Here is a 24,417-nt window from a genome sequence, read left to right as displayed (position 1 = left end):
AACGCCCAGCCCTGGGAGCCGACACGGTCCTCAGAGGCCATTCCTCAGCAGACACCAAATAAGGCACAGTATCTGAGAAAGGGACCACACGCGTTCAAAATGACAAATACTTTTCTTTTTAAAAATTTAAACAGGAGGTAAAAGCCCTGGATAATTTTTTTTCACATGACAAATGAAAAAAGCATTAAGTTAAAAAAAAATTAAACTGGAGTAAATATCTCTTTAAAAGGCATTTTGGAATCATGGGCTAACTAAACATTTTTCCATAGTTACCACCTTTTTGATTCAGTTTTTTTTTTTAACAAATGCCTCATATGAATTTTGTAGATTGCTAACAAAGAACTTCAATTTTCATAATTTTCTGTTTTTCTTCAAAAAAATCTGCTGAATTATGCCACAGTTAAGTTATGGTCAGGGTTGATGGCATACCCTTTTTTGACACTGTGTTTTCTTTGTGCAATTTTGGGCGCCAAAATACCATCAGAAAGGAGGGATCCTTTAGTTCTTAAAGTGATATATGAAGTAAGTTGGAGTGTTGCCTTGCCTATGACATGGTGGTAGCTGTATCATCAGCAATTCACAGATTCTAATCTCCTAGTCTCAGGATATTTTATTTCTAATTCTTTATCGTGGTCTCCATAAGTGGGGAAGGCAGTTTAAAAAGAACATTTTCTCCTAGCCTTTCTTATTTTTTGAGCCAGGTTTCTGAAAACACAGAATTCCTCAAATATTATTTTATGCTGAGGGTATTCTGTATTCCAATACAAAGATTAATTATCACAGAGATTTGAGAGGCAAGTTTAAAATACATGTATCCACCACAGAAACGCAGGCATTTGTGGGTACAGCGAATAATTCTGCAAGATACAATGACACCTGCAATATTTAGGGACACTGGTCCCAGCAAACCTCAGGGATGTTCAGGTAACCCTCGTGCAGTAGCATGAGTTAAAATTTGGCTGGAGGACAGCCCTTTTCCTGCCAAGGAAACAAATGGCCTTAAAGGATGTGGACTGGATGCCTTCCACGCCAGACTGAGTCCCCACCTGCCCTCCGCCCCGAGCGCCCTCCGCGAGCCCCAGGCTGGGAGGCGCTGGGACGCGTCTCCTCCAGTCCCATCCCACGCGCCCACAGACTTTCCTGGAAGTTTCTTAGAGAAGAGGCAGGCAAGGAGTTTTCCTGCTAATTCACTACAACCACATTCATCAAATAAAAGGAATTTAGCAGAGCCGTGGGCCCTGCCGATTCGTGAATCCCAGGCCCTCATTTAAAGATGAGAACTGAGCCCAGTCTGGCTGGACAGCAGCGAGTTCGCAGCAGAGAGAGGCTGAGCCTTGGGCCACAGTTGACTCCACTGGGCCTGGTCCTTGATTCTAAGTCCTGGTGCCCTGGTCCCCTCAGCCACACAGCATGGAACCTGGCCCCGGGGCAGGTGGAGCTATAGCATCCGGGATGAAACATTGTAGGATTTCCTCCTCCGGGAGAAGTGAGGCTTCGGTGGGTGGACGGTGTGGGGTGATGAGACAGTCGTGTTTGTGCGCCCTCCAAGTTCATGACAGTCAGCATCCGGGTGCTGAGCCCTGCTGTCTCAAGCCTAGCCAGGTGAAGCCTCCTTACCTCGGGCACAACCAGAAAGTCCATGGGCCTAAATCTAATGCACTACTGTCAACCTAAGCCTGCGGATCACAGTGGCCAGGCTTGCTGGGACAGGAGGTCCTCAAAGTCCGTGGGATCCCCCATGGGCATCACTGTCCCATCACGACAGAGAGAAGATCCTTCTCAACAAAGCAAAGACAAAGAGGCTAAGTAACACATTTCAACACCAATAAACATACAGTGAGAGTCAAATGCTTTCATTTAATAACAGAATTTTATTGTGGAAAATAATGGAAGTATAGTAACTGCCTACTCTGTACAATGCACTCTGCAGGGCACTTGTAAGGACACAAGGTGAAGACTGGCCCCTGCTTTCTGGAGGCACAGGGTGAACTGCTGCTGCAGAACAAGGGAAGGGAGCTTGATTCATTCTGCAAGGGTCTGTGGGACGCATCTTAGAGGAGATGGGACTTGAGCTGGACTCGGAGGGAGGGAAGGGGATGATTCCACAGGGCTGATGTGGTGAACAGCCTTCCAGGGAGGGAAGCAGCTTCACCACAGGTCTGGAGGTGCAAGGGTGCACTTTTAGGGAATGACAATAGACTCTGTAGCTAAAACATGACAAGTCATAATCAGAAAAGAAGGCTAGATTCTTTTTAAATTTTTTTATTTGTAACTTGAAAAACTTTCTAGAAGATCAGTGTATCCATCAATCATTAGGTAGCCAGGTACCGGCGTGACGTACAAGTCCTCGAGGAAATTGTGACCTCTTTGGGAAAATAATCCTCTATGCAAGAAGTAATTGATATCACTCTAATTGAGAAACGTGGGGCTCTGGGTCACTGAGCGGACCAAGGGAGAGAAAGGAAGAGTGAGCCTGGAATGGAAAAACTGGTTCTCAAGTGGGTGTTCCCACAGCAAGATGGGTAAGACTGCACAGTCCATCTGGAAAATACAGGGTGAATGACTCATAAGTCTTGGTCACAACTGTCAGGACTGGAGTAGTAAGAGCCTTCGTGAAGGGGTATCCTGAGTCAGCCTGGAGATGCAGGAAGAAACCTAAGTGCTCTCAGTAACACCACGAAAATGCGCACTCAGCACAGGAATCACAGACCCTGTCCCAGAGTTTATTGCCTTTAGACACTCGCCACCGTAAAAACAAAGCCAGTTCTTGGGAGAAAAATCTGTTGTGACCAGGAGCTAAGTAATAAACGTCCTAACGTGAGAATCACCTTTACGGGTGTGTGTTTTTCTTCAACCTGACCGCCTGTCTTGTCTATTTCTGCTTGCTAGCAAAAGCCATTTAAGTTTCTTTCCATGTTCTGAAAACTCTTGTCATGCAGGGTAAGAACTTGCTTTTCGAAAGAAATTATGAGGCAAGACTATGGAGAGAGTGAAACTGATTTTTCGTTTGTTTGTTTTTCGATATGGCTGCTTCCAAATTTCACACTGTATTCACAAATGTTCTACTATTGTAGAAACTGCAGAGGAACTGCAGCAGTGAAACTTACTCTTGAGAGTTTCAGAATCAGTGGTGCAGGACCTGTCCTCTATGACTCTATTTCCACAGTGGGAACCATGTGCCGAGCAGGGCAGCACTGATGGTGGACGAGGTGGGTGTCTCCTTGGCCAGCCACCAGGACCAGCTGCTGATGGTGGCTTACCATCAGTTGCAAAACTTACCTGTTATTTAGATGATGACTCTTAGAATCTCCCAGGGACATCAAAAATGGTACTTCCCTCTTGGTTCTCCCATCAGTGGTCCAGTCTATAAGAAGAGCCAAAAGATATTACTGCTTTGAAAAATGAGGGGCTCTAACTTAACTCTTTTCTGCTGGCTTACTTACTACTAACTTCAGTAAAGTAGTGTGTTGTAGGCAGATGGAAGAATTATAGACAAGTGAAATACGCTAATCTCTCTGTGTAACAGTTTCTGCGGGTCACTGAATCTTTGGTGCTATGTATTTTTTAAAGATGATGTAAATTGTATCTGATTTTTTTTTATGTTTTCTTTTTTTTAGGAAAGACTGACAGGGAAGAGAAGCAGAGTAGTCTAAGAGATCGAGTTTTTCTTTTTTTTTGCGGTACGTGGGCCTCTCACTGTTGTGGCCTCTCCCGTTGCGGAGCACAGGCTCCGGACGCGCAGGCTCAGCGGCCATGGTCCACGGACCCAGCCGCTCCGCGGCACGTGGGATCTTCCCGGACCGGGGCACGAACCCGCGTCCCCTGCATCGGCAGGCGGACTCTCAACCACTGCGCCACCAGGGAAGCCCTGATTGATTATTTTTAATGAAACGGACAGAAGGAGATTTTGAAGTTTCAGGACAATGTCCTAAATCTGACTCTGTCTGCTTGGTAACAACTCCCCATAGGGATCCACCTGGACTCGTCTGGTCTGTATTGGTATACAAGGTCTAGACCTCTTGTTTCCATTTATAAATGAATATAAATGAAGGATTATCCTTAAGAGAAATCATGGAAAGAGCACTGGACTTAGGGTCAAAAGACTAGGTTCAACAGAGTGACGTTGTGTAAATGAACTGACGCGGAGCCCCGGGTGACTCAGCCATAAGACAGCGAGAGGGACGTCCTCAGTGTGGTTCTAAAAATGATGTGAAATGAGGTATTTGAATAAGGCTAGGACAATAGAGGGCACGTAGTAGTGTTAAATAAGCGACTCACTACCCCTTTCTTTTGCCTTGAAATCTTAGAATGCAGAGCTGATGATGGATGCCAACAAAGGATGTCACCTACTGAGAAGTGTCTTTGTCTGTTTGTTTTGGGGTGGGAGGCATGGGGGCCGCAGGGGTTGAATAGAAGAAGCTGGAAGGCTATCTCCCAGGATAGAATGGGATTTAAAACAGGAAAGGCTTTCAAGACAGGCTTCACTCTGACATAGCCAGGAGCCTTCTGCTGAATTAGGGAATGGCTCACTCAGCAGTTGGAAAGCTCTCAGAAAGAGAGGACTTCGAGAACAATCTCAAAGAGACAATTTGTTAAGGGGTGCTACAGAGATAAAAGCATCGGACAGGACGTTAAACTAGTTGCTCACTTAAAACCCGTTCAGCCCTGAAATTCAATGTCAATAAATATTCATGTCTAGTCCCATAATTCAGTCTCAAAAAAAAGAAGAGGTGGCGCAGTGGTTGAGAGTACGCCTGCTGATGCAGGGGACGCGGGTTCGTGCCCTCGTCCGGGAGGATCCCAAATGCCGCGGAGCGGCTGGGCCCGTGAGCCATGGCCGCTGAGCCTGCGCCTCCGGAGCCTGTGCCCAGCAACGGGAGAGGCCACAACAGTGAGAGGCCCGCATACCGGAAAAAAAAAAAAGAAGAGGAAAAAGGAGGAGGGGGAGGAAAGGAAGAAAATAGACCAGATTAAAGGGAATTTTTTATTCAATATAATTTATAGCATTTGCATTTTTATCATTTCTTCCTTTTAAAAGTCCAAAGTTATCACAACATAATTAACAAACACATTATTCCGCTTTTCAAAAGAGCTGTTACTGAAACATGTAATGAATATGTTTATATAAAAGTCTATTTCTTATTGTATTTCATAATAAATTTAAAGACATGCTCCTCTACATAAAAAAATATATATAATCCCCAGCAACAATGAAATTTCACTTAAAAATTCACAGTGTTTTAAATGACATCTCCAAAGAGAAACAGCACTTTTCTTATGTCCTACTTCCTCATTTTTCCGCACTGCCATATGTCGACGGCTGAGCTTATAGTTTATATATAGAAGGACGTCTGTGTCCCTAGAACAACTGAGAAGAAATGTAGTGAAGTGACTGCCATAAAGGACACAAGACTCAGAAGTAGAGGAAAGGGGGTGAAGACCGCTTGGGGCAGCTGCCAACACAGAGCCATCATGAAAAACATGGAAAATCACAGTGCAGCAGATGTAACCGAGCAGGAAAGAATCCTTTCTTCACTCTAAGACTTGTTGAAGCTTTTTTTTTTTTTTTTTTTTGCGGTACGCGGGCCTCTCACTGCTGTGGCCTCTCCCGTTGCGGGGCACAGGCTCTGGACGCGCAGGCTCAGCGGCCATGGCTCACGGGCCCAGCCGCTCCGCGGCATGTGGCATCTTCCCGGACGGGGGAATGAACCTGCGTCCCCTGCATCGGCAGGCAGACCCCCAACCACTGCACCACTGCGCCACCAGGGAAGCCCTGTTGAAGCTCTTAATAAACAATACGCAGTGTGGAGTGATGGACTGTCGGGCAACACACCTTGGCAATGATTTTCATTGAAAATGGCTATGGCTATAAATAGGGTGAAGATAATAGGCAAATAAGACACGAATGTGGAATTTTCTCACATGCAAAGATATGATGTAGATCAGCAGTTCTCAAACATTTTTGGTCTCAGGAACCCTTTAGAAAATTATTGACAACTCTAAAGCACGTTAATTTACCCGTTATATCTACCCGTATGTATCGTAGGAGAAATTAAAACTGAGAAAAATTTAAAACACAAGAAAATGCAAGTTTGCATTCCCATAGCTATCAAAACATCCCACAACATGTGGTCTCTAGAAAACTCCACTATATACTCTTGAGAGAATGGAGTCAAAAAGGCAAATAGCATCTCAATATTGTTACAAATTAGTTTGACCTCGTGGACCCTCCTGAAAGGGCTCCAGGGATCACTAAAGGCACTTTGAGAACTGCTGGTATATGAGCGTTTGAGTCTCCTCAAGAACTCCCCAGCTTGGACTTGTCAGAAGATGCAAAACGGATGGGCCTATGATTTCCCCACCCATCTCTCACTAGAGCAACATACTCTAAAAAAAAGTTTTTTAACATTTTATATATCAGGATTCTAGATTCATCTTCCTTTGAATATAGAATCCCATGACAAAAAGAAAGTTTTTAAATCACTGATGGAATGTGTATTGTGGGGTATAGGGCATAACATAAGAAGTCCTAAGGATTAGAAAAAAATATGGTCTTCATTTTTAAAAAGAGGGAAATATGTCAATTGAGGATGGATGCTTTAGTTGTAAGAGCAGTGCAAACATGAAGTTTCTTAGAAGAACCAAAGAAAGTATCCAATGAGAAAGTTCATAAAATACGTATTAGCAAAGAATATGTATTATAGTAATATCCTATTGTGAATATTTCATAAGTAAATGTATTTATACAGAAATTATTTATTGAGTACCTTCCATGTGTCTGACTCTAGAAGAGGACAGCATAAATGCCCTTTTTCATAATAATAATGAAAATCAGTGAATTCATCTCAGAGGTTTGTAAGAGGGAGGGTGAAAGAGCAATAACGCCTACAGATGTGGTGGGGGTGCTGCGTGAACTCTGGCAGTTTTAAGAGAGGGCGCCTCTGGCTGGAAGCCTGGACACTGGTTCTGTTCTGAGGTCACCCGCCAAGACTCCGAGTTACCGGGCCAATTTTAACAGCTCTGTGCTTCAGTTTTCCAAAACATGCCTAATCAGGACCTCCTTTCAGTATAAAGACAATAGCGCTATCAATATAAAAAGAGGTTTAGAATTTACAGGCGCTAATAATGAATTAAGTCAAGGTATTTGTAAACTTTCTGTTGAAGCATAGCATACACACAGAAATGTACAGCTAAGCCTAGCAGCACCTGGACCACGAGATGCACCATTTCAAAGCCCCTCTCTGATCCCTCAGAGTCACTATCCAGCCCTAGGGAAACGCTGTTGTGGCTTCTAATAGCACAGATTGCTTTTGCTGTTCGGGGGCTTTGCAGGCAAGATGCAATCTTTTGTGTCTGGCCTCTTTCGCTCAACATTATTTTGTGAGACCCAACCGTACTGTTGAATGTAGTTATACACTATTCATTCTTAGGGCTCTGTAAGACTCCACTGTGTGAATGTGTCACAATTTATGTCTCCATTCTGTTGTCGAGGAACTTGAGTCATTTCATATGCAGCCTTAAGCCACAGAAAAGTCCAGCCTTCTCTCTTACCCAGAAGGCAGGATCCACAGATGAAATTCACCATCTCCTTTCTGCTTTTGAATGGTCTGACCAAAGGAATTTTTTGTTTACCTCCCATGACAGAATTAGATCTAATCTGACTATGACCTAAGTATTGAGTTAGGGAAAGAAGAGGTTAATATGTTGACAGCCTGCTCTGGTGGACTCTTTCTAATTCCAGACCTGGCTTTGGATGGTGACTACTTTTCAAAAGAGGCAGCGTGTCTTGGGTTTCTTAGAGGGACAACATCCCGCACCTAGAGGGTGCTTATCAATGTATAGTGACTGGAGAACAGAGGAGATGGTGGGTGGGAGGGGAGATAGCACCCAAACAGGATACAAAAAAAAGGGCACCTGAAATTACCACTTTAGAAAATACAATGATGTTTACGTACGGAATAACACAATTTCTTATTCATACATCCCACCTATGACATTAATCAGAGCCTTCACCTATGGCCATATGTCATCTTTTCCACTCTTAGTAGTTTACAGATGTCTTGCTTTGAAGTGGAAGAAGAAGAAAAAAAAAAGAACCAGAGCTGCCCTAAAAGGAATGAGGAAGTGAGAGCTCTACAGTGTCTGGCTGACTCTGTCCCGGTGACAGCCCGTGATGTTCTTTCCGGTCTCAGTAATATTCTGAATTTCCACCTGCCCGCCCCCTCTCCCTTATAACACAGAACTTGTGAAGTTAGAGCAGTTCAGTCTCCTCACTGACGGTGGATTAGTTGGAGCAGAGTGTCATGCTGTTTCTCCCATTTTCCACAGTTCACGGGAGGTAAAAGAAGTCTGGGTGGAGGCCCTCCGAGGGTAAGTACCATAAATTAACGTGAGAAGACAGTGAGCTGCCTAGCGGGTCACTGGGCTTTAAGATCTTATCCAACAGAAAACAGTGACACCGTGGAATATGCAACAAATAGCGTTATAAAGAATAAACACATAATGTGAAGCCTGCACTTTTGGGGTATAGGAATTCTTTACAATTCTGTTATCTTTGTTGTATGTCTGCTGTAAGTAGCATCCTGGGAATACGTTTTTTCCTTTTCCAGTTAGATGAGAAAATCTGTGCAAAGCACTTAATACAGTGCCCTGACACACAGTGAGCTCTCCAAATAAGAGTTAGTTGTTATTGTAATTGTTATTCAGGTTATCTCCTGATGGGAACGTAATAAATGAATAACAAAGTTTGTCATGATGAAGATATCAGGTTTAAAACATTTAGAAATAAGTGTGTTCAGATGTTGCGTTTAATAGCATAAGACATCTGGTCACATATAACTGACTTTATTTTTTTTAACATCTTTATTGGAGTATAATTGCTTTACAATGGTGTATAACTGACTTTAAAGGAAAACTTTTCTAGCCAGTAGTTTCAAACTTTGTGTTTAATCAGAGTGGCACTGAAACTGGCCAATGCATTACACGTATCCCTCCTAACTTCTTCCCACATGATTTCTCGTAGACAGAGCCAAGGCCGCACAGGAGCAAAGCTCATCGCTGGACAGTCAGCCCAAACTCTAATGAAGTTGACAAGCAGCTGTCATGCTGTATGCGCCCTTCTTACATTTATTAATTCATGTTTTCTCATGGCGAGAGTCAAAGAGGTTTACCTAATTCAGTGTTTTCTCTTTTAGTCGAAAACACTAAATGCCAGTAATATGGAGACATTAATTGAATGTGGATCAGAGGTAAGAAAGCAATGTTTAAAACTTTTTATCTGCACTGTGAGATGGAAAACTTGATTTTAATTGAATATCATTTGTATTGTTTAGTTATCAGAAGAGAAAATCAACATAATAAGTGTAGTAAATTAAAGACGAATATTAATTGAGATCTTCTATCATGATAAGCAGGACATTAACACTGATTCTGGAAGATAGAAAAAACTAACGGACGCTGGACTAGTTTTTGATATGAATAAAATGTTGAATGTATTTTGTGGGGAAAGACTGGGCAGATTTCTTCAGTCATTATTTTAAACTAAAATAAATCTATTTTTAGGGTGACATCAAAGAACATCCTCTGTTGGCATCATGTGAGAGCGAAAACAGTCTTTGCCAGCTAATTGGTGAGTTTTGAAAACATACAGATCTTTTATGTAGAGGTTCTTAGTTTGCCAAACCACAGTGCTTTACTAGGAATTATTTTTCAAAGTGTTCTTTTAAAGACCACAGAACATTAACACTTGCATGGCAGGAAGGCTCCAGCTCACTAGAGAGCCAGCGCTCTGATAGAAAAGATCTTCCCTGAGCTAACCCCCCAGCTCTCCAGAGGGGTTTTAATGGAGTTACAGGTCTCCTGGCATTTATGTTTTGACAATTCAAATGTGCATACATGTGAAAAATACACAGTTGCCTGTACCACTCTTGCCCTCCTCTAACGGAGAATGATTCTAAGAGCACATGAAGCAATTGTTACTAAGCTCCAATCCCAAAGAACCCACCGTTCAATTTTTTTCCACAATTCATTCCATTATAAAGTAACCCTGACCCAGTTCTCCTGAACTATGAGGACAAGCCAGTTCTCTATCCATCCTCCTCCACTTGATGGTATAAAAAGTATAGAAACATATGCCAATGCATTTAGAATATGTAGCTTTTATAATTAGAGAAAAAAGGAGGAGAAAACAGAGAAAGAAGGAAACTTGTTAGACGTTATACCCGTCGCACACGTCTTCAGGCTTTTGCAAGGATAAAATTTCTTGGTAAAAGATCTAGGTTTAAACCTTCCTGCGGCAATTTGTGCCCGCCCTTCCCTAAAGCATCCACTGGGAAAACCCTGCAGGTGACTGTAGACAGATGGCGTGGTGTAGCTCCCCCTAGTGGTGAGTGTTAGCATGGCCACAGAGGTTTGTTTAATGGCCCGCCCAGTGTAGAGCCTTCAAAATGGTCTTGAGCAAGTCACTTCCTCTTCCTATAAGTTTCATTTTCTTCACTAGTCAAAGGAAGAAATTAAAATAATCTATTTCACATCAGAAATATCCACTGTGGTTATTAAGGTCAATATGTTAAGATGGTTGTTTATGATCTGCTTAGTTAGGTTTTGCTCGTTTTCTGTAGCAAACAGTTGGTAAAGCGTAAAAACAGGAAAGGTGGAGTCTTTGAGGAACCTTGGTGTTGCTGTTTAGGGGCTGGCTGCCCTGGTAACAATGCAGTTGTTTTTCAGGTTGATTTTTCTAGATTAAGATTCACACCCTTTGCTTTCTCGGTTTTTCAATATTATTTGTCCCACACGGCAAACCAGAGATGACAATATCCGTTGTCTTATCTGGATCCTTGCTTATGAATATTTTAATCTAATTTCTCTTTGCTTTGTTTTCTTGGCTGTAGAAATTAAGAAGAGAAAGAAGGTGCTGAACTGGCTCTTTCTCATGAGAAGGCTTTCTTCTTCATCAGATTTTTCTGGGGCTTCAGAGCCAGAATTGAGGTCATCCCTATTTGATCAGCCCTTGTCGGCCATCTGCAGTGACAATGACACACTCCCCAGACCCATTCAGGTAGGTGCACACTCACGCGTGGACCTACTTCGGTTTCCTGCCAGCTGTGAAAAGTCCTCGGGAAATCTGAACGGCACTCTCAATGCTAAACTCGTTGGGGCCAATCTTGAGGTTTTTTCCCCACGTTTGGAAATGGTGTTCCCACTTAGGAATGCAGTCAGGAGAACACCTGGCTGCTTACAGCCTAGAAATCGGTTGTGTTTGCCACTGAGCTCAGGGTGATGGTCCCTCCATCCTTCTAACTTCATGGAGAGAAGAATGCTGAAAATGAGTAGCTTCTGCGAAATCAAGAGACAGAGATTTATAGAGTTTATGGTCAGAAATCCAATGTTTATATGGAATGACTTGGAAGGAGAGAGGCCTGAAATGGTTTTAGAATGTGCAAGTTCCAGCTTGCACAATTTACCTCCTCTTAGAAAAATGGCAGGGCCGAGGGAGACAGTTGATAGCAACCAGACTGAAAGGAAAAACTGGCATTAACAGTCTCCTGTTAAGACTGTCTTAGGATCCTGGAGAACTAACTTTTATGGAGAGGATGTTTTATAACAGGTAAAGTTAGATACTGTTCATGTCCACTACTTTAATTCTTTTTCTCCTACCAAAACATAGATTTTTCCTGTGTTAGTAGCAGTGAAGCGTGTCTTCAAACCAAGGGTAACCACCTCCTATTTCTATACCCCTTTCCTTTAGGATATTCTCACTATACTATGCCTTAAAGGCCCTTCCACTGAAGGAATATTCAGGAAAGCAGCCAACGAGAAAGCCCGTAAAGAGCTTAAGGAAGAGCTCAACTCCGGAGGCGTGGTGGATCTGAAAAGTCTCCCCGTGCACCTCCTGGCGGTGGTCTTTAAGGTGAGTTCACAGCATTGGTGCCAAATGACCTGCTGATGGGCTCTCACACATGGACGCTCAGGAAGTAAGATATGGGCTCTTTACCCTACAAAGCAAAGGAAACTGATCTTAGAGTTTAATTTTTTTAGTTAAGCCTTTATTTATTGGTATAAGCATCTCTGTGACCCCAGATTCCAACAGAAGGTGATGCATTAAATTCCCCCTAAGGAAATTTACTTGAGGAAAAGCACTTGGATCGTCCCATGGCCGAGTCCATTCCCCTAAGTCTGGTGGCCCCCTGGATGATGGCCTTACTGCGCCTGTTGTTAGGAAGCTGCTGAGAGACAAGTCAGGTGAGAGATTTCTCCAGGCTAATGAATGCAGGAAGGAAAGGGCACAGCCCATGTAGAGGATGAGCACAGAGTCCCTGAGATTTGACAAACGAGGTGGAATGATGGCAGCACGTTGTGTAACATGAACGGTCCCCTCCCACCCTCCAGGACTTCCTCAGAAGTATCCCACTGAAGCTCCTGTCCTGCGACCTGTTTGAGGAGTGGATGGGCGCCCTGGAGAAGCAGAGTGAAGAGGACAGGATCGAGGCCCTGAAGCAGTAAGTTGCCAGCCTCGTCCCCAGAGGCCAGGCCCGCACAGTCTCCATCCTTTGATTCTGCACATAACTGTCAGAGTGGTTTACGTCTATTGCAATGTTTAGGGAGTTCAAGTGGCATTGTTCATCCACTCCCAGAATACAAATCTAGAGGTACCCTGGAAATTTTTTAAAGTAGTTTTAGCCAAATGAAAGGAAGCACCTCTTCAAAAGATAGAAAGCGGACTTCAGTACTCACAAATCCCAAGAGGTGGGGAGTATAAAAATATAAGTAGTTCAAGAAAGTATAGAACAAACTCATAGATGAAAGCCTCAAAGCAGGGTAACCAGCCAGGTGCAGGAATCTGGGGTCTCCCTAACCTGTACACTGGTGTCGTGCCAAGCAACTATTCTCCCACAAAACATCCCTTAAAGCATAGTAAACAATCTGGAAGGGGTTGTTTGTTCATAAAATTCCATCGCATATTTCATATTCTTATAATTAACCCAAATGAAAACTATACAAAAACAAATTCCAACCACAGCAAAAACAATTCCATATATAAATGGAAGTGTGACCCGTTAGAGACTAGGAAATCTTAAACACCCAACGCTAAAATAACAGCGCTTTTGCCAAATCCTATGAAAGTCTGTCTATATATGATGATTGTCTCACATGGCTGAATATTTTCAATGAAATATTTATTGAATTGAAGACATTAGTGTGTCTGTCCCTACGATTATCACAATAAGTTTCTGCTTACAGACACAAAGCTCTTTCATAACAATATCTTCTTATGAGAAATGAACGATCCTTATGTTAGAGACACCATTTCATTTTCTGAAGCTATGAAGCCTTGCAATTCTAATTTATTAGTAGTAGTGCCCATGTTGCCATTTAAGTGCTGCTGTCACAATTTTTATGAACATGCTCTTATAAACTGATTTAATCTCCATAAAGATTTCTCAGAATGGTATAAAAATGTGTCCTCTTCATTTGATGAGCACAGTTTTTAAAAAGGCAAATGACTGTATTCTTTAAAAAAAAATAGTCGTGCAGTGTTAGAAGCAGAAAGACATTCTACATGGCTAAATGGTTGCTCAACAAAATGATTTTCAAGATGTATTAAACTATGTATTTTACTGCAGGAGTTAATATTTCGTAACTTAAGATCTATGTAAAGCATAAAGGGCCGTGTTATCGGTGTCCTGATCACAAAGGCCAGTTTTTTAGGGCTTCAGGATCTGTGGTTAACTGACTCATTCCGTGTCAGTTGCCACTGGAAGTGTCTGAATGAACGTTTCACAATGTCTCTTGTGAAAATGAACCTTCCTCATTTTAAAGGAAGTCTGGGTTAGGCAGAAACTTTCAACTTGCCACCCTCAAGCTAGACAGGCTGTGAGCCTCCCCTAAAACCAGCCTTCCCGAACTCCATTCCAGGGTTGCAGATAAGCTCCCGCAGCCCAACCACCTGCTGCTCAAGCACCTGGTCTCCGTGCTCCACGTCATCAGCAAGAACTCTGAGGTCAACAGGATGGATGCCAGCAATCTCGCCATCTGCATCGGGCCCAATGTGCTGAGCCCGGAGAATGAGCAAAACCTGTCGTTCGAAGCCCGGAGAGACCTGAATGATAAGGTTCGTTTCTGTCTATTTCTAAGAAACTCATCGTCTGTTTGCAAAAGCCAAGCAATAAAATGCCCGTGAACTTCTCTGACTCAGTCGAGATCGTGGTGAAAATACGAAAGGCAAATGCTTTGGTCATAGTTCCATTCCCTTGGGTGGGTACATTGGATGAAACTGAGTAAAGCTAGGCCTGCGTCCTTATCATCCTACGAGACAGAGGACAATCGATACCCATCTTTTACATGACTGTGTCCCAGGATGGAAAGGCCCTTTCACTTTTCTCTCTTTCGTGCATCACACTCTGTCAGCTCAGCTACCAATTTGGGAGACTCCTTAAATGAAAATTTTTGTTACTTTAATGTAATACATTTTTTAAAATTCACAAATTAAAAGTGCATGTCTCAAAAATAATTTTCATATAGGTGATTGTTACCAATTTTCCGGATGCTCCTTTCAGACACATAAAGATCTCTCATGACCATTTTGGCACCTCCCTAACTGCTGACCCCCGCTACGTCCCCATTCTTAACCACCTTCCTTTAAAAATAAATAAAGGTCTCATTAAGCTGACAACCTGTTAACTTTTCCTCACAGGTTAAGACACTGGTGGAATTCCTCATCGACAACTGCTTTGAAATATTTGGGGAGAACATGCCAGGGCATTCCAGAATTGCTTCTGATGACTCCCTGGAACACACTGACAGTTCAGGTGCGGAAGGTGCTCTCAATTGATTCTGACTCTGGGGTCAAGTTCATGGCCAGCTACCAGTCCAGACCAGTAATGTAAAGCATCCCTGGTATCTGAAGCAGAAGTCACCTTCACACATCACCAAATCAGAGTAGACTCCAGTCTGTAGGGAAGTCACTAAACACGGAAACTTTTCTCTCGAGTTTTCCTGCACTGTTTCCTCGGGCTGCAGACACTCAGTCAGCTTCAGCCTGGAACCTTCCCCTTCCTCTTCTAAATCATGAAGCACTGCTAATTTTACTAAGTAACTTTTAGCTAGAGAGTTGGTGTAAGAAGATTCTGTTTCCACACAGTGGAGTATGGGTCTGTTAAAATGGGGATGGATCCAGTCAAAAGAGCCATCCAAAGGATCCATTTTAAATTTCAGATCAATAAATTTTCAGTGGAATGCTGTTTTCTCTCCTTTCTCATTTCCTCCGTCTCTCGCTTCATTTTCCTACTTATCTTCTCCACCTCAAAATAGTAGATATGGAAAGAAACAGAATTTTAATGTGGCCAGTTTCTTTCATACCAAGCCCCAAATTAGCATCACCAAACTCCCTGGCACCATACTTGGAATAAGTAGGTGAACGGTACTTAGGTTTATTTCTAAAAGTAACTGAATGAAAGCTCAACCGTCCCTTAACTTCCCCCAGACGTGTCGACCCTGCAGAATGACTCGGCCTATGACAGCAACGACCCCGACCCCGACGCGGAGCCCAGCGCCGTGGGGTCCCTGAGCAGGTGGCCCCCAGGGTCCTCGGACCCGGCTGCCAGCCTGGAGCCCAGAGGCCCGCCGCACCCTTGGGAGCCTGTTCTCAGCAGTGCGCCCAGACTGAAAGCCTCCCTCAGGCAACCAGACAGGAGGTACTCGGACCCCAGCACGGCGGCATCCTCGAAGGAGTGCCTTGAGGGCAGGAGAGCAAACCCGAAACTCACGCGAAGTGAGGATGACTTCACCGCGGCCCAAGCGGCCCCTTGTTTTGCAAGTGAGGAAGCCGAGGACCCATTTCCAGAGGAGGTGTTTCCTGTAGCGGAAGGCAAAACCCAGGGGCCGCGAGACCCGAGGGTGCAGAGCCCCGCTCAGGGTTTGGTGTCAGCGTGCACACTGACCCCCAAAGCCGTCTCCAGTGGCTCCCCGGACGTGCTCTCCGACAGCTCAGTCCTGGCTTCTCCTTCCAGTCCCAAAAGAAACTTCTTCACCAGACATCAGTCTTTCACAAAGACTGAGAAAAGTAAGTCCGACAGAGAAATAAAAAAACACTCCATGTCATTCTCCTTCGCCTCTCACCAAAAAGCGTTAACCAAAACCCGCAGCTCTGCTGTGGCTGCGAAATCCAAGGGCTGCGCCAGAGACCAGGTAAAGAAAGGTCTTAAAAAAGAAAGCCAGCTTGCCGGCCGAATCGTCCAAGAAAACTTGCCTGACACCCACGGCCAAACAGCTGTGGACTTTAACTCGGGGGCCCACTCCCTCTCGGTGGAGAACACGTTCCAGCCGGTGGATCAAAGGAGCCCTGGTGGCCCCCCCTCTTACGAGGAGGCCATTCGGTACCAGGCCTTGGAGCTCGCCACCTACGGGAGCCAAACAGTTGGCAGCATGAGGGCCAGGATGCTAAGCCTGGACGCCCGGCTACCGCCACCTCTCCCTGTCCACCACGGAGGGGACTCAAGAAATATATGCAGTCAGGAGCCACTGGACGGGCCCCGACGGTGGCCCAGGACTGAGAGCTGGAAGCAGAGCAGGACTGTCTGTGCTTCTATAGACACGACAGGACAGGTGACTGTCACCAGGAGACCTGAGCTGCATCGGCTGAGAACTGTGTCTGAGTCTCAACAGAAGAACAAGCAGGCCCTCCTGGCCCGGCGGTGTAGTCAGCCCGTCTTTGATGCTGATCAGTTCCGATTCGCTAAGGAATCCTACATCTAGGAGGTGGACCCATCACCCAGACACAGCGTGTGGCACCTCTGTACACACAAGGCTGTGTAAAGAGCTGCTCTTAGACTCTGTTTTCCAAAAAGTCGTGAATAAGCTCCGTTGGAAAGTTGTGTAGATACCTCCTCAGAGAGGACAGCTACCCAGCTCCTCAACGGCACTCAGGCAGTGTCTGTGCCCCTGCATTTGTGCCACATGTAGCAAATGTATAAAATGCGTTCTAGACAAGGCGCTGGGTGCAAAGAGGTCTACGTTGATATGTGTATATATTTGTTTGTGAACTTGCGCTAAACTGCATGGCTGTTCTCTGCCTCCTGGGGCATTTTTCTAGGGGTTAGGGTTTAAAAATAGTCTTTTCTTTTTTTATGTTGCCTAAACAGTGTGCCAATTTTCATATTTTCCACAAACTCCATTTAGGGGAAAATGTTTAAGTCTCTGTTAGAAGTTTCCTCTAGTAAGCAGCTTTGTGATAACTAGTCACCATAGTAAGATGAAAGAAACAGCAAGGAATAGAGTTGTCACTGTTTGGAGTTACCAAAGGCATTGCAAGCGCCAGTAAAAGAAAAAGCTGTTGTTAATATGTACGAAAAATACTTCAGTATGTCCTCTAATCATCTGATTTTAAATTTAGGTAAGTTAGTGAAAATGCATTACACTATGCAACATTAACTGATTTCTAGCACTTTGAGTTTCTTTGTAGTTCACTGGTGTCTTCTTCAATAGTGTGGAGGGAATTACTTTATATGCGTTGGCGGGCATAGGTACAACTTCAGTATAATCTCACTACAATAAATTGTCTTCCTTATTTCAAAGCAAAAATGTTCATTCTTTATTGATATGTTGCCTCTTCTCCCTCAGTTCATAGAAACCCACCAAGAAAATCATTCACACATTGGTTCATTCAACAAGCATTTACTGAATATATATTCATTATCCTAGACTGATAGGCAGGGCAAGATGTGGATCTCATGTGTAAGAAAAAGAGACAATCCCTGTCCTCCAGAAATTTGCAAAACTCTCTTTAAGCCAAGTTTTTGGCAAACGGTCACTCAGAGGCCAGAAAATTTAGTATACAAATATAATATTTCCTGGTTTTAGTGAATTAAAGTTTTCAGCACTTTTAAAAACCTTATTTTTACGATGCTCAGTTTTCTTGATTGTTACCAAACATAGTGGTAAAATGTCATATATTAGAACTTTCATGCTCAATGATTAGGATATCTTGGAGACACTGGATTTGATTTTCCTTACTCTATCAATTTCTTTCATAAAACACTGCATGTCTTTGATTCGTTAAAGAAGTATTTTTGTGTTGGCTAGCTACCAGATGCTGAAGACCTAGTCTTTTGAGAAGTGATTTATTCGCAATGTGGTATAAAGTTTAAAATGTTCTAACCCAGATTGCTCAAGGCATCATGTTCAGACCCATTAATATCATTTAAATACTTTATTAAGCACCACCGATAAGACATAAATTTCAAGGGGCAGATACTCCCCCTCTGACCACTGACTTAAGAAAAGCAATCCTTTTCCAGAATTGGACACTAATAGTGATAGTACAGTCTTTAGTACCTATCAGTGCTGGGCACTGCACTAAGTATTTCAGGACTGGAAGAAAAATCCTCCATCATCTTTTTAGCAACTTCTCATCAAGAATCAGAGAGTTCTCATCAATAGACAACTAACACGATAAGCTAGGGAGCCTCCCATCTATTCCACGTTACCACTGACCTGACCTCCACGTGACCCAACTCAGATCACAACAACTCTACCCCCATTTCCTTATTTTACCAAAGTAGGAGTGAGACAGAAAGTCTTCTATTGCATGTAATTAGTCCAGTTTGTTGACGAACACTTATGAGCTTCTTGTAGTCAAGAAGCTACTATATTTGAACAGTGGAAGAAAAGGTATGGTGATGATTTCAAATACTTCACAGCATGGTATTCCCACTTCTAACCACGGAGTCCACTAGCCTTTTAAAACAGGAGAACCCGACCTCGCTCCCAAGCATGGTAGTTGCGTTGTCATAACAAAGTACCACAGACGAGTAGCTTAAACAACAGAAAAGTTCAATCTCACAGTTCTAGAGCCTAGAACTGAAATCAAGGTGTCGACATAGGGCCCCCCCTTGCAGTGAGATTTGGGTGATATTTAAAAATGATACTATAGACAAGGACCCCAGGACACCACAGTTCTGTCCTCCGTGGACCGCCTAAAGGCCACATAGTCACAAATGGGCCTGACACTCCAATGCAAGGTATATGGTAAAAACGGGTTGGAAGCCAAGGCCTAAGTAGAGGCTTCAACCTAAATCCAGGTCTGATCCCCAGCCTCCGAGCCCCAGGGCCTCCCCAGCACCGATGCGTTATCCTGCCTGGCCCAGCTTGGGAGGGATGCTGACCCTCTAACCAACGGAAGAGGTGAGGAGGCACATACACCTCATGTGCCTGTTGGTGAGCAACCAACATTCATGTCCTGGAATCTGGATGAACAGACTGGAATTCCTTCCTCTTGGGGAAGGTAGGAGGTTTTCTCTCCTCCTACCAAGAGGGAGAAGGTGGGTTTCCCAATGCCATTGCCAGCATCCCACATAGTACACTGATTACCTGCAATCATACACTGACCTCCACCCCAGCACCACTCTGGACTTGGTCCAGAACCTGTGTCTGTTAACCAAGCTGGGTGCTGGCCCTGGAGCTGAGCAAACCTGCAGTCACCTTGGAGCCCAAACCCAGCAAATATAACCTATGTTACCCTGGGGTCCTGGAGCATTGAAGTGGCAGCCATGGCTTGTATGCTAATAAAATAGATAATAGTTAATGGCCACAGTGCTTCCCACGGCCATGCATGAGAACACCCAAAGGGCGATCAACACTGTTTATCCTAATGCACTATTAAAAGAATAAATGCTTTCCTCCTGAAGGGTCAAGTAGATGGAAACCCACATCAGATGGGCTCTCACATATTTTGAGTTTCTTTTTTAACTGAATTATGTAAGATCTTGACGCTTTATCTACAAAGGGAGAATTACTGAGGAATCAGAGTATAAATATTATGCTAGAGACAAGAGTGAATCACTAGAGACAAGAGTGAATCACTTTTGGGCAATATTTTAAATGTGGACTGAGGCCCTGCAACTTGCCCACTCCAGAGTACAATTAAATGTGAATGAGGAACCACCAATGAGATGAAGCTAACCTCCTCCTATTATAGGCTACCCAGAGGGACCATAGTGAGACCAGCAAACCTGCAGAATGCAGTATCTTGCTGGAAAAAGGAAACGCAGAATGATTATATCTCTGTAGGAAAAGAAAGACAATGTGTTGGCACAGGAAAGAGTATGTGGGGCTTCCCTGGTGGCGCAGTGGTTGAGAATCCGCCTGCCAATGCAGGGGACACGGGTTCGAGCCCTGGTCTGGGAAGATCCCACATGCCGCGGAGCAACTGGGCCCGTGAGCCACAACTACTGAGCCTGCGCGTCTGGAGCCTGTGCTCCACGACGGGAGAGCCCGCGATAGTGAGAAGCCCGCGCATCGCGATGAAGCGTGGCCCCGCTTGCCACAACTAGAGAAAGCCCTCGCACAGAAACGAAGACCCAACACAGCAAAAATAAATAAATTAAAAAAAAAAAAAAAAAAAAGGAGTATGTGACCCATACTCACAGGGCCTGAGTCCACACCCCAGATGGGTCACCATGGATCAGGTATCAAACTGTCTGAGCATCAGTTTCTCCATCTGTAAAATGAAGGTAGTCATAGCACTGCATCAGTTATGGAATGCACCTCACAGCAAATCCAGATAACAGAGGCTTAAACAAGAAGGGGGCTGTGCTCCTCTCTATTAAAAGAAGAACAGACGGGCAGTCCAGGGCTGACATGGCAGCTCGACAACATCCTCGGGCCCCAGTTCCTTCACACACAGGGCCAGCTTCACCAGGATGTGACCCATGCAGTCACATAGGGCCCCATGCTTCCAAGGGCCCAGCGCCAGAGGCGATGCTCTGTTGTGCTGCCCCTGCAAATTGCGTAGCTAGTCTCATTCACACTTTCTAGCTTTCTAGTCCACCATCCTTCCTGTGAGCATGATTCTCCTCCAGGCTTGCCCTCCAAATTCTAGGCAGGAATTTTCTAGCTCAATAATTTCCACCTACATTCATGTGGCCAGAATTTAGTCACACGGCTGCTCTCACCTGGAGAGGAGTCTAGGAAATACAGTTTGCTGTAGGCACATTTCCTCCTCTGATAAAATCTGTAAGAAAGAAGAGAACAGTGGACATTGAGTAGGAACTATTAGCCCTTGAACAAAAATCAAATAAAAGAGATTGTGGATCTGGTATAACACACACCAATTTACTAGTTTAGTTACTCGAATAATAGAACGTGGGATAAAGTGCAGGTTACCTATTTAGTATAGAAAGACAACTGAAAATGTTGAATATGATTAGGGATAATATAAAGATAAGGTAGACAATTATCTTGGAGTATTTCAACTACTCATATGCACATTGTGAGAATTTTATAATTATACAAGAGTAGTTTTAAGCAAAATAATTTAATAACAAATATGAATTGACCTCCTACAATATAAAAGATACTGTACTTATGAGAAATTTACAACCTACTAGAGAAATAAAACACCTCGGAAGGCAAAGGTCAGTTCCAAATGAGGGATAACATGAAGCGCTAGAGTAGAAGTGAATGGCTGCTCCACAGTCCAATTAATTATAGGGTATGCTTCAAATTTAAAGGAGCTTTCTGTATGAAATTCTAAAGTCAGTAATGAAAGATTTCAGCCAGTGTACAACATTCAAAACAATCACGAGAAGTTCTAGGTAGGTATTCGTTTACGGGATTGGACCATATCATCTTTGAGAAGGAGATAGATAAGCCTTCTTTTTTCCATCTTTGCTGAAAAAGGCATTTCCTATCCAAAATTGCTTTGGAAAAAACAAAGTGCTAGATAAGGTAATGTTAATATGTGAGATGTTCATCATTTCAAAACAACACTTACATCATGTTACTTTCCAAAGCTCCCCAGTGGCTTCTTAATACTATTTTTATCAAGTTAAAAATCTCTAACCAACACCTCCCACTCAAGGCCCACCTTAATCTAGCCCTATCCTAGAAAACCAAACTTATTTCTTTCCTTAACTCTCCAGTGGCTTTCCACATAAATAATAATAATAGCAGTAGCTAATATGAAATATATATGTGTAGACTACCTTTCAGAACCCGAGAGATAGCTAAAGTGGTGTTCAGATGAAAATTCTTGTCCTTATAAAATTATATTAATAAACAAAAATGAATGCCTTCAGCATACCATTCATGAAGTTAGAAAGGGAATAATAAAAATATAGTTGAAATTAATCATTTGGAAAACAGAAAAAGATTAGAACTGAAAAATAAAACCAAACTAGCTCTCTGAAAACAAACTTCTGCCTACCCTACGCAAGGAAAAGGGTGAAATCAAACCTACACAACATGAGAAATGATCGTGGGAAATCATAACAAAGCCTGGAAATTCAAAGAACTAAAGCCCTCCTTTGCTGGACTCTATGCAAATATGAATGAGATGATCAAGTTTCTAGGAAAACATAACTTACCAACCTAATTCCAGAAAAGAGAGGAAAGCTAAACAGATGTACTTCGTATAAGAAACAGAGAAAATTACTTATCAATCTTATGAATATCGACGCAAAAATTCCAAATAAAATATTGGGTTGGACAAAAAGTGCCTTTGGTCTTTAAGTAAAAATAAAAAACACATTTTTCACTTTCACCAAGAACTTTACAGAACAACACATTCACCCTTTTGTTCCAGTACCTTCTGCCATTTTTCAGGCATCTTCATAATTCCATCTTCCCAAAACTTTTTATCTTTTTGAGCAAAGAACTGTTCCAGGTGCCTTTTACAGTCTTCCAGGGAATTGAAATCTTTTCCATTAAGAGAATTTTATAAAGACTGAAATAAATGGAAATCCGAAGGTGCAGTGTTTCGTGAATATGGTGGATGAATCAGAACTTCCCAGCCAAGCTGTAACAGTCTTTGCCTGGTCATCAAAGAAACGCGCAGTCTTGCGTTATCCTGATGGAAGATTATGTGTTTTCTGCTGACTAATTCCGGACATTTTTCATCTATTGCTGCTTTTCAGTTGGTCTAATTGGGAGCAATACTTGCTGGAATCAGTCGTTTGGTTTTACCGAAGGAGCTCATAATAGAGGACTCCCTTCCAATCCCACCATGTACACAACATCACCTTCTTTGGATGAAGACCGGCCTTTGCTGTGGTTGGTGGTGGTTCATTTCGCTTATTCCACAATCTCTTCCATTCCACATTATTGTAAAGTATCCACTTTTTATCGCCTGTCACAACTGGTTTTAAAAATGGAATGTTTTCCTTACATTTAAGTAGAGAATCGGATGTGGAAATGCTGTCAAGAAGGTTTTTTTCTCTTAACTTTTGTGGAACCCAAACATCAAAGTGATGAACATAACCAAGCTGGTGCGAATGATTTTCAGCACTTGATTTGGATATTTTGAGTATGTCGGCTACCTCCCGCGTGGTATAACGTTGATTGTTCTCAATTAATGTCTCGATTTGATCGTGATCAACTTCAACTGGTCTACCCGACCATGGAGCATCGTCCAGTGAGAAATCTCCAGCACGAAACTTCGCAAACCACTTTTGACACATTCGATCAGTCACAGCACCTTCTCCATGCACTGCACAAATCTTTTTGCGTTTCAGTTGTGCTTTCACCTTTCTTGAAATAATAAAGCATAATATGCTGAAAATGTTGCTTTTTTTCTTCCATCTTCAATATTAAAATAGCTACACAAAAATCCACCAGTTTTGATAAGTTTTTCTTTTAAATGCATGCTGATATGATGGCTGTCAAGATACAATCTAACAAAATTGTTTCTAATGAAATTAAGGACAACTAAGCACTACTGGAGCCATCTTACGAAAAAACCGAACGAACCTTTTGGCCAACCCAGTATTAGCAGATGGAATGTCTGAACCAAGTGGAGTTAGTACAGGAATGCAAGAGTAATTCCAGTGTAGGAAATTTACTGATGTAAGTCATCATTTTAGTAAGTTACAGGGAAAATATAACCCTGTAGATACCAAAAAGTCACCTTCAAAATTTAATCTCCATTACTAATATTTTTTAAAATGCTTAATGAAATAGAAATCAGTGAATATGATTTTTTTTTAAGTTGTAAATCTCAGACCAAAAGTCTGAATGAGGAAACACTAGACTCTCCCACTGAAATCGGGAAAATGTCAGGTTGGTAATATTTCCATTTACCTAAAAGTGTTCTGGATGTACTCTCTGAAGCAACCAGACAAGAGAAAGAAGTCAGAGGAATAAATATTGTAAGGGAAGAGGTAAGGCTATTATTGTTCGCAGATTATATGGTTAGATACTTGGAAAATTAAAGAGGATCAACTAAGAACAAAACCTACTAGAAATTATAAGAAAACAAGCTGAGCTAGAATGGTGTAATATTAATACACAGAAATCAAAAGGCTCCACACATACTAACACGAGTCAGAAAATGCAGTGAAAGAAAACACTCCACGTACATTAGCCACAAACAGATAAAATATCTAGGAATAAACTTAACCAAACCAATTTGACACAAATTTTTAA

The 24,417-nt window shown here is 42.8% G+C and overlaps 1 protein-coding gene and 1 long non-coding RNA gene across 4 annotated transcripts in view; one reads left to right on the top strand and one right to left on the bottom strand.

Annotated features, from left to right (window-relative positions):
* Nucleotides 1-24,417, bottom strand: part of LOC117314522 (uncharacterized) — an 82,558-nt gene that overhangs the window by 32,000 nt on the left and 26,141 nt on the right. Inside the window, exons 2-5 of one of the 3 annotated variants that reach the window (XR_004529324.2) lie at nt 20,949-21,007; nt 20,422-20,494; nt 3,280-3,364; nt 1,858-2,159 (exon numbers count right to left, since the gene is read on the bottom strand). This is a non-coding gene — a long non-coding RNA (uncharacterized lncRNA). Of the gene's footprint in view, nt 1-1,857; nt 3,365-20,421; nt 20,495-20,948; nt 21,008-24,417 lie in introns of those variants that run through there. The other 2 variants (XR_004529323.2, XR_004529322.2) reach the window with 2 other exon arrangements.
* On the top strand, nt 8,241-17,577 carry TAGAP (T cell activation RhoGTPase activating protein). Its single transcript, XM_004310523.3, has 10 exons — nt 8,241-8,370; nt 9,023-9,107; nt 9,195-9,248; nt 9,562-9,628; nt 10,890-11,056; nt 11,747-11,908; nt 12,388-12,497; nt 13,915-14,110; nt 14,693-14,807; nt 15,482-17,577. The coding sequence occupies exons 2-10, from the start codon at nt 9,081-9,083 to the stop codon at nt 16,750-16,752; spliced, it is 2,169 nt and encodes a 722-aa protein (XP_004310571.1). The 5' UTR covers nt 8,241-8,370; nt 9,023-9,080; the 3' UTR covers nt 16,753-17,577.

This window comes from Tursiops truncatus, chromosome 12, assembly GCF_011762595.2.
Source record: "Tursiops truncatus isolate mTurTru1 chromosome 12, mTurTru1.mat.Y, whole genome shotgun sequence".
Lineage (NCBI taxonomy): Eukaryota > Metazoa > Chordata > Mammalia > Artiodactyla > Delphinidae > Tursiops > Tursiops truncatus.
This window is presented reverse-complemented; position numbering and strand designations above follow the sequence as displayed.

Bases quoted from the DNA above. Each gene is read 5' to 3' on its own strand.
- TAGAP (XM_004310523.3), top strand. From the start codon at position 9,081: ATGAAGTTGACAAGCAGCTGTCATGCT. The intron at 9,108-9,194 runs GTATGCGCCCTT...TTTCTCTTTTAG, and splicing joins TGACAAGCAGCTGTCATGCT to TCGAAAACACTAAATGCCAG. The intron at 11,057-11,746 runs GTAGGTGCACAC...CCTTTCCTTTAG, and splicing joins CACTCCCCAGACCCATTCAG to GATATTCTCACTATACTATG.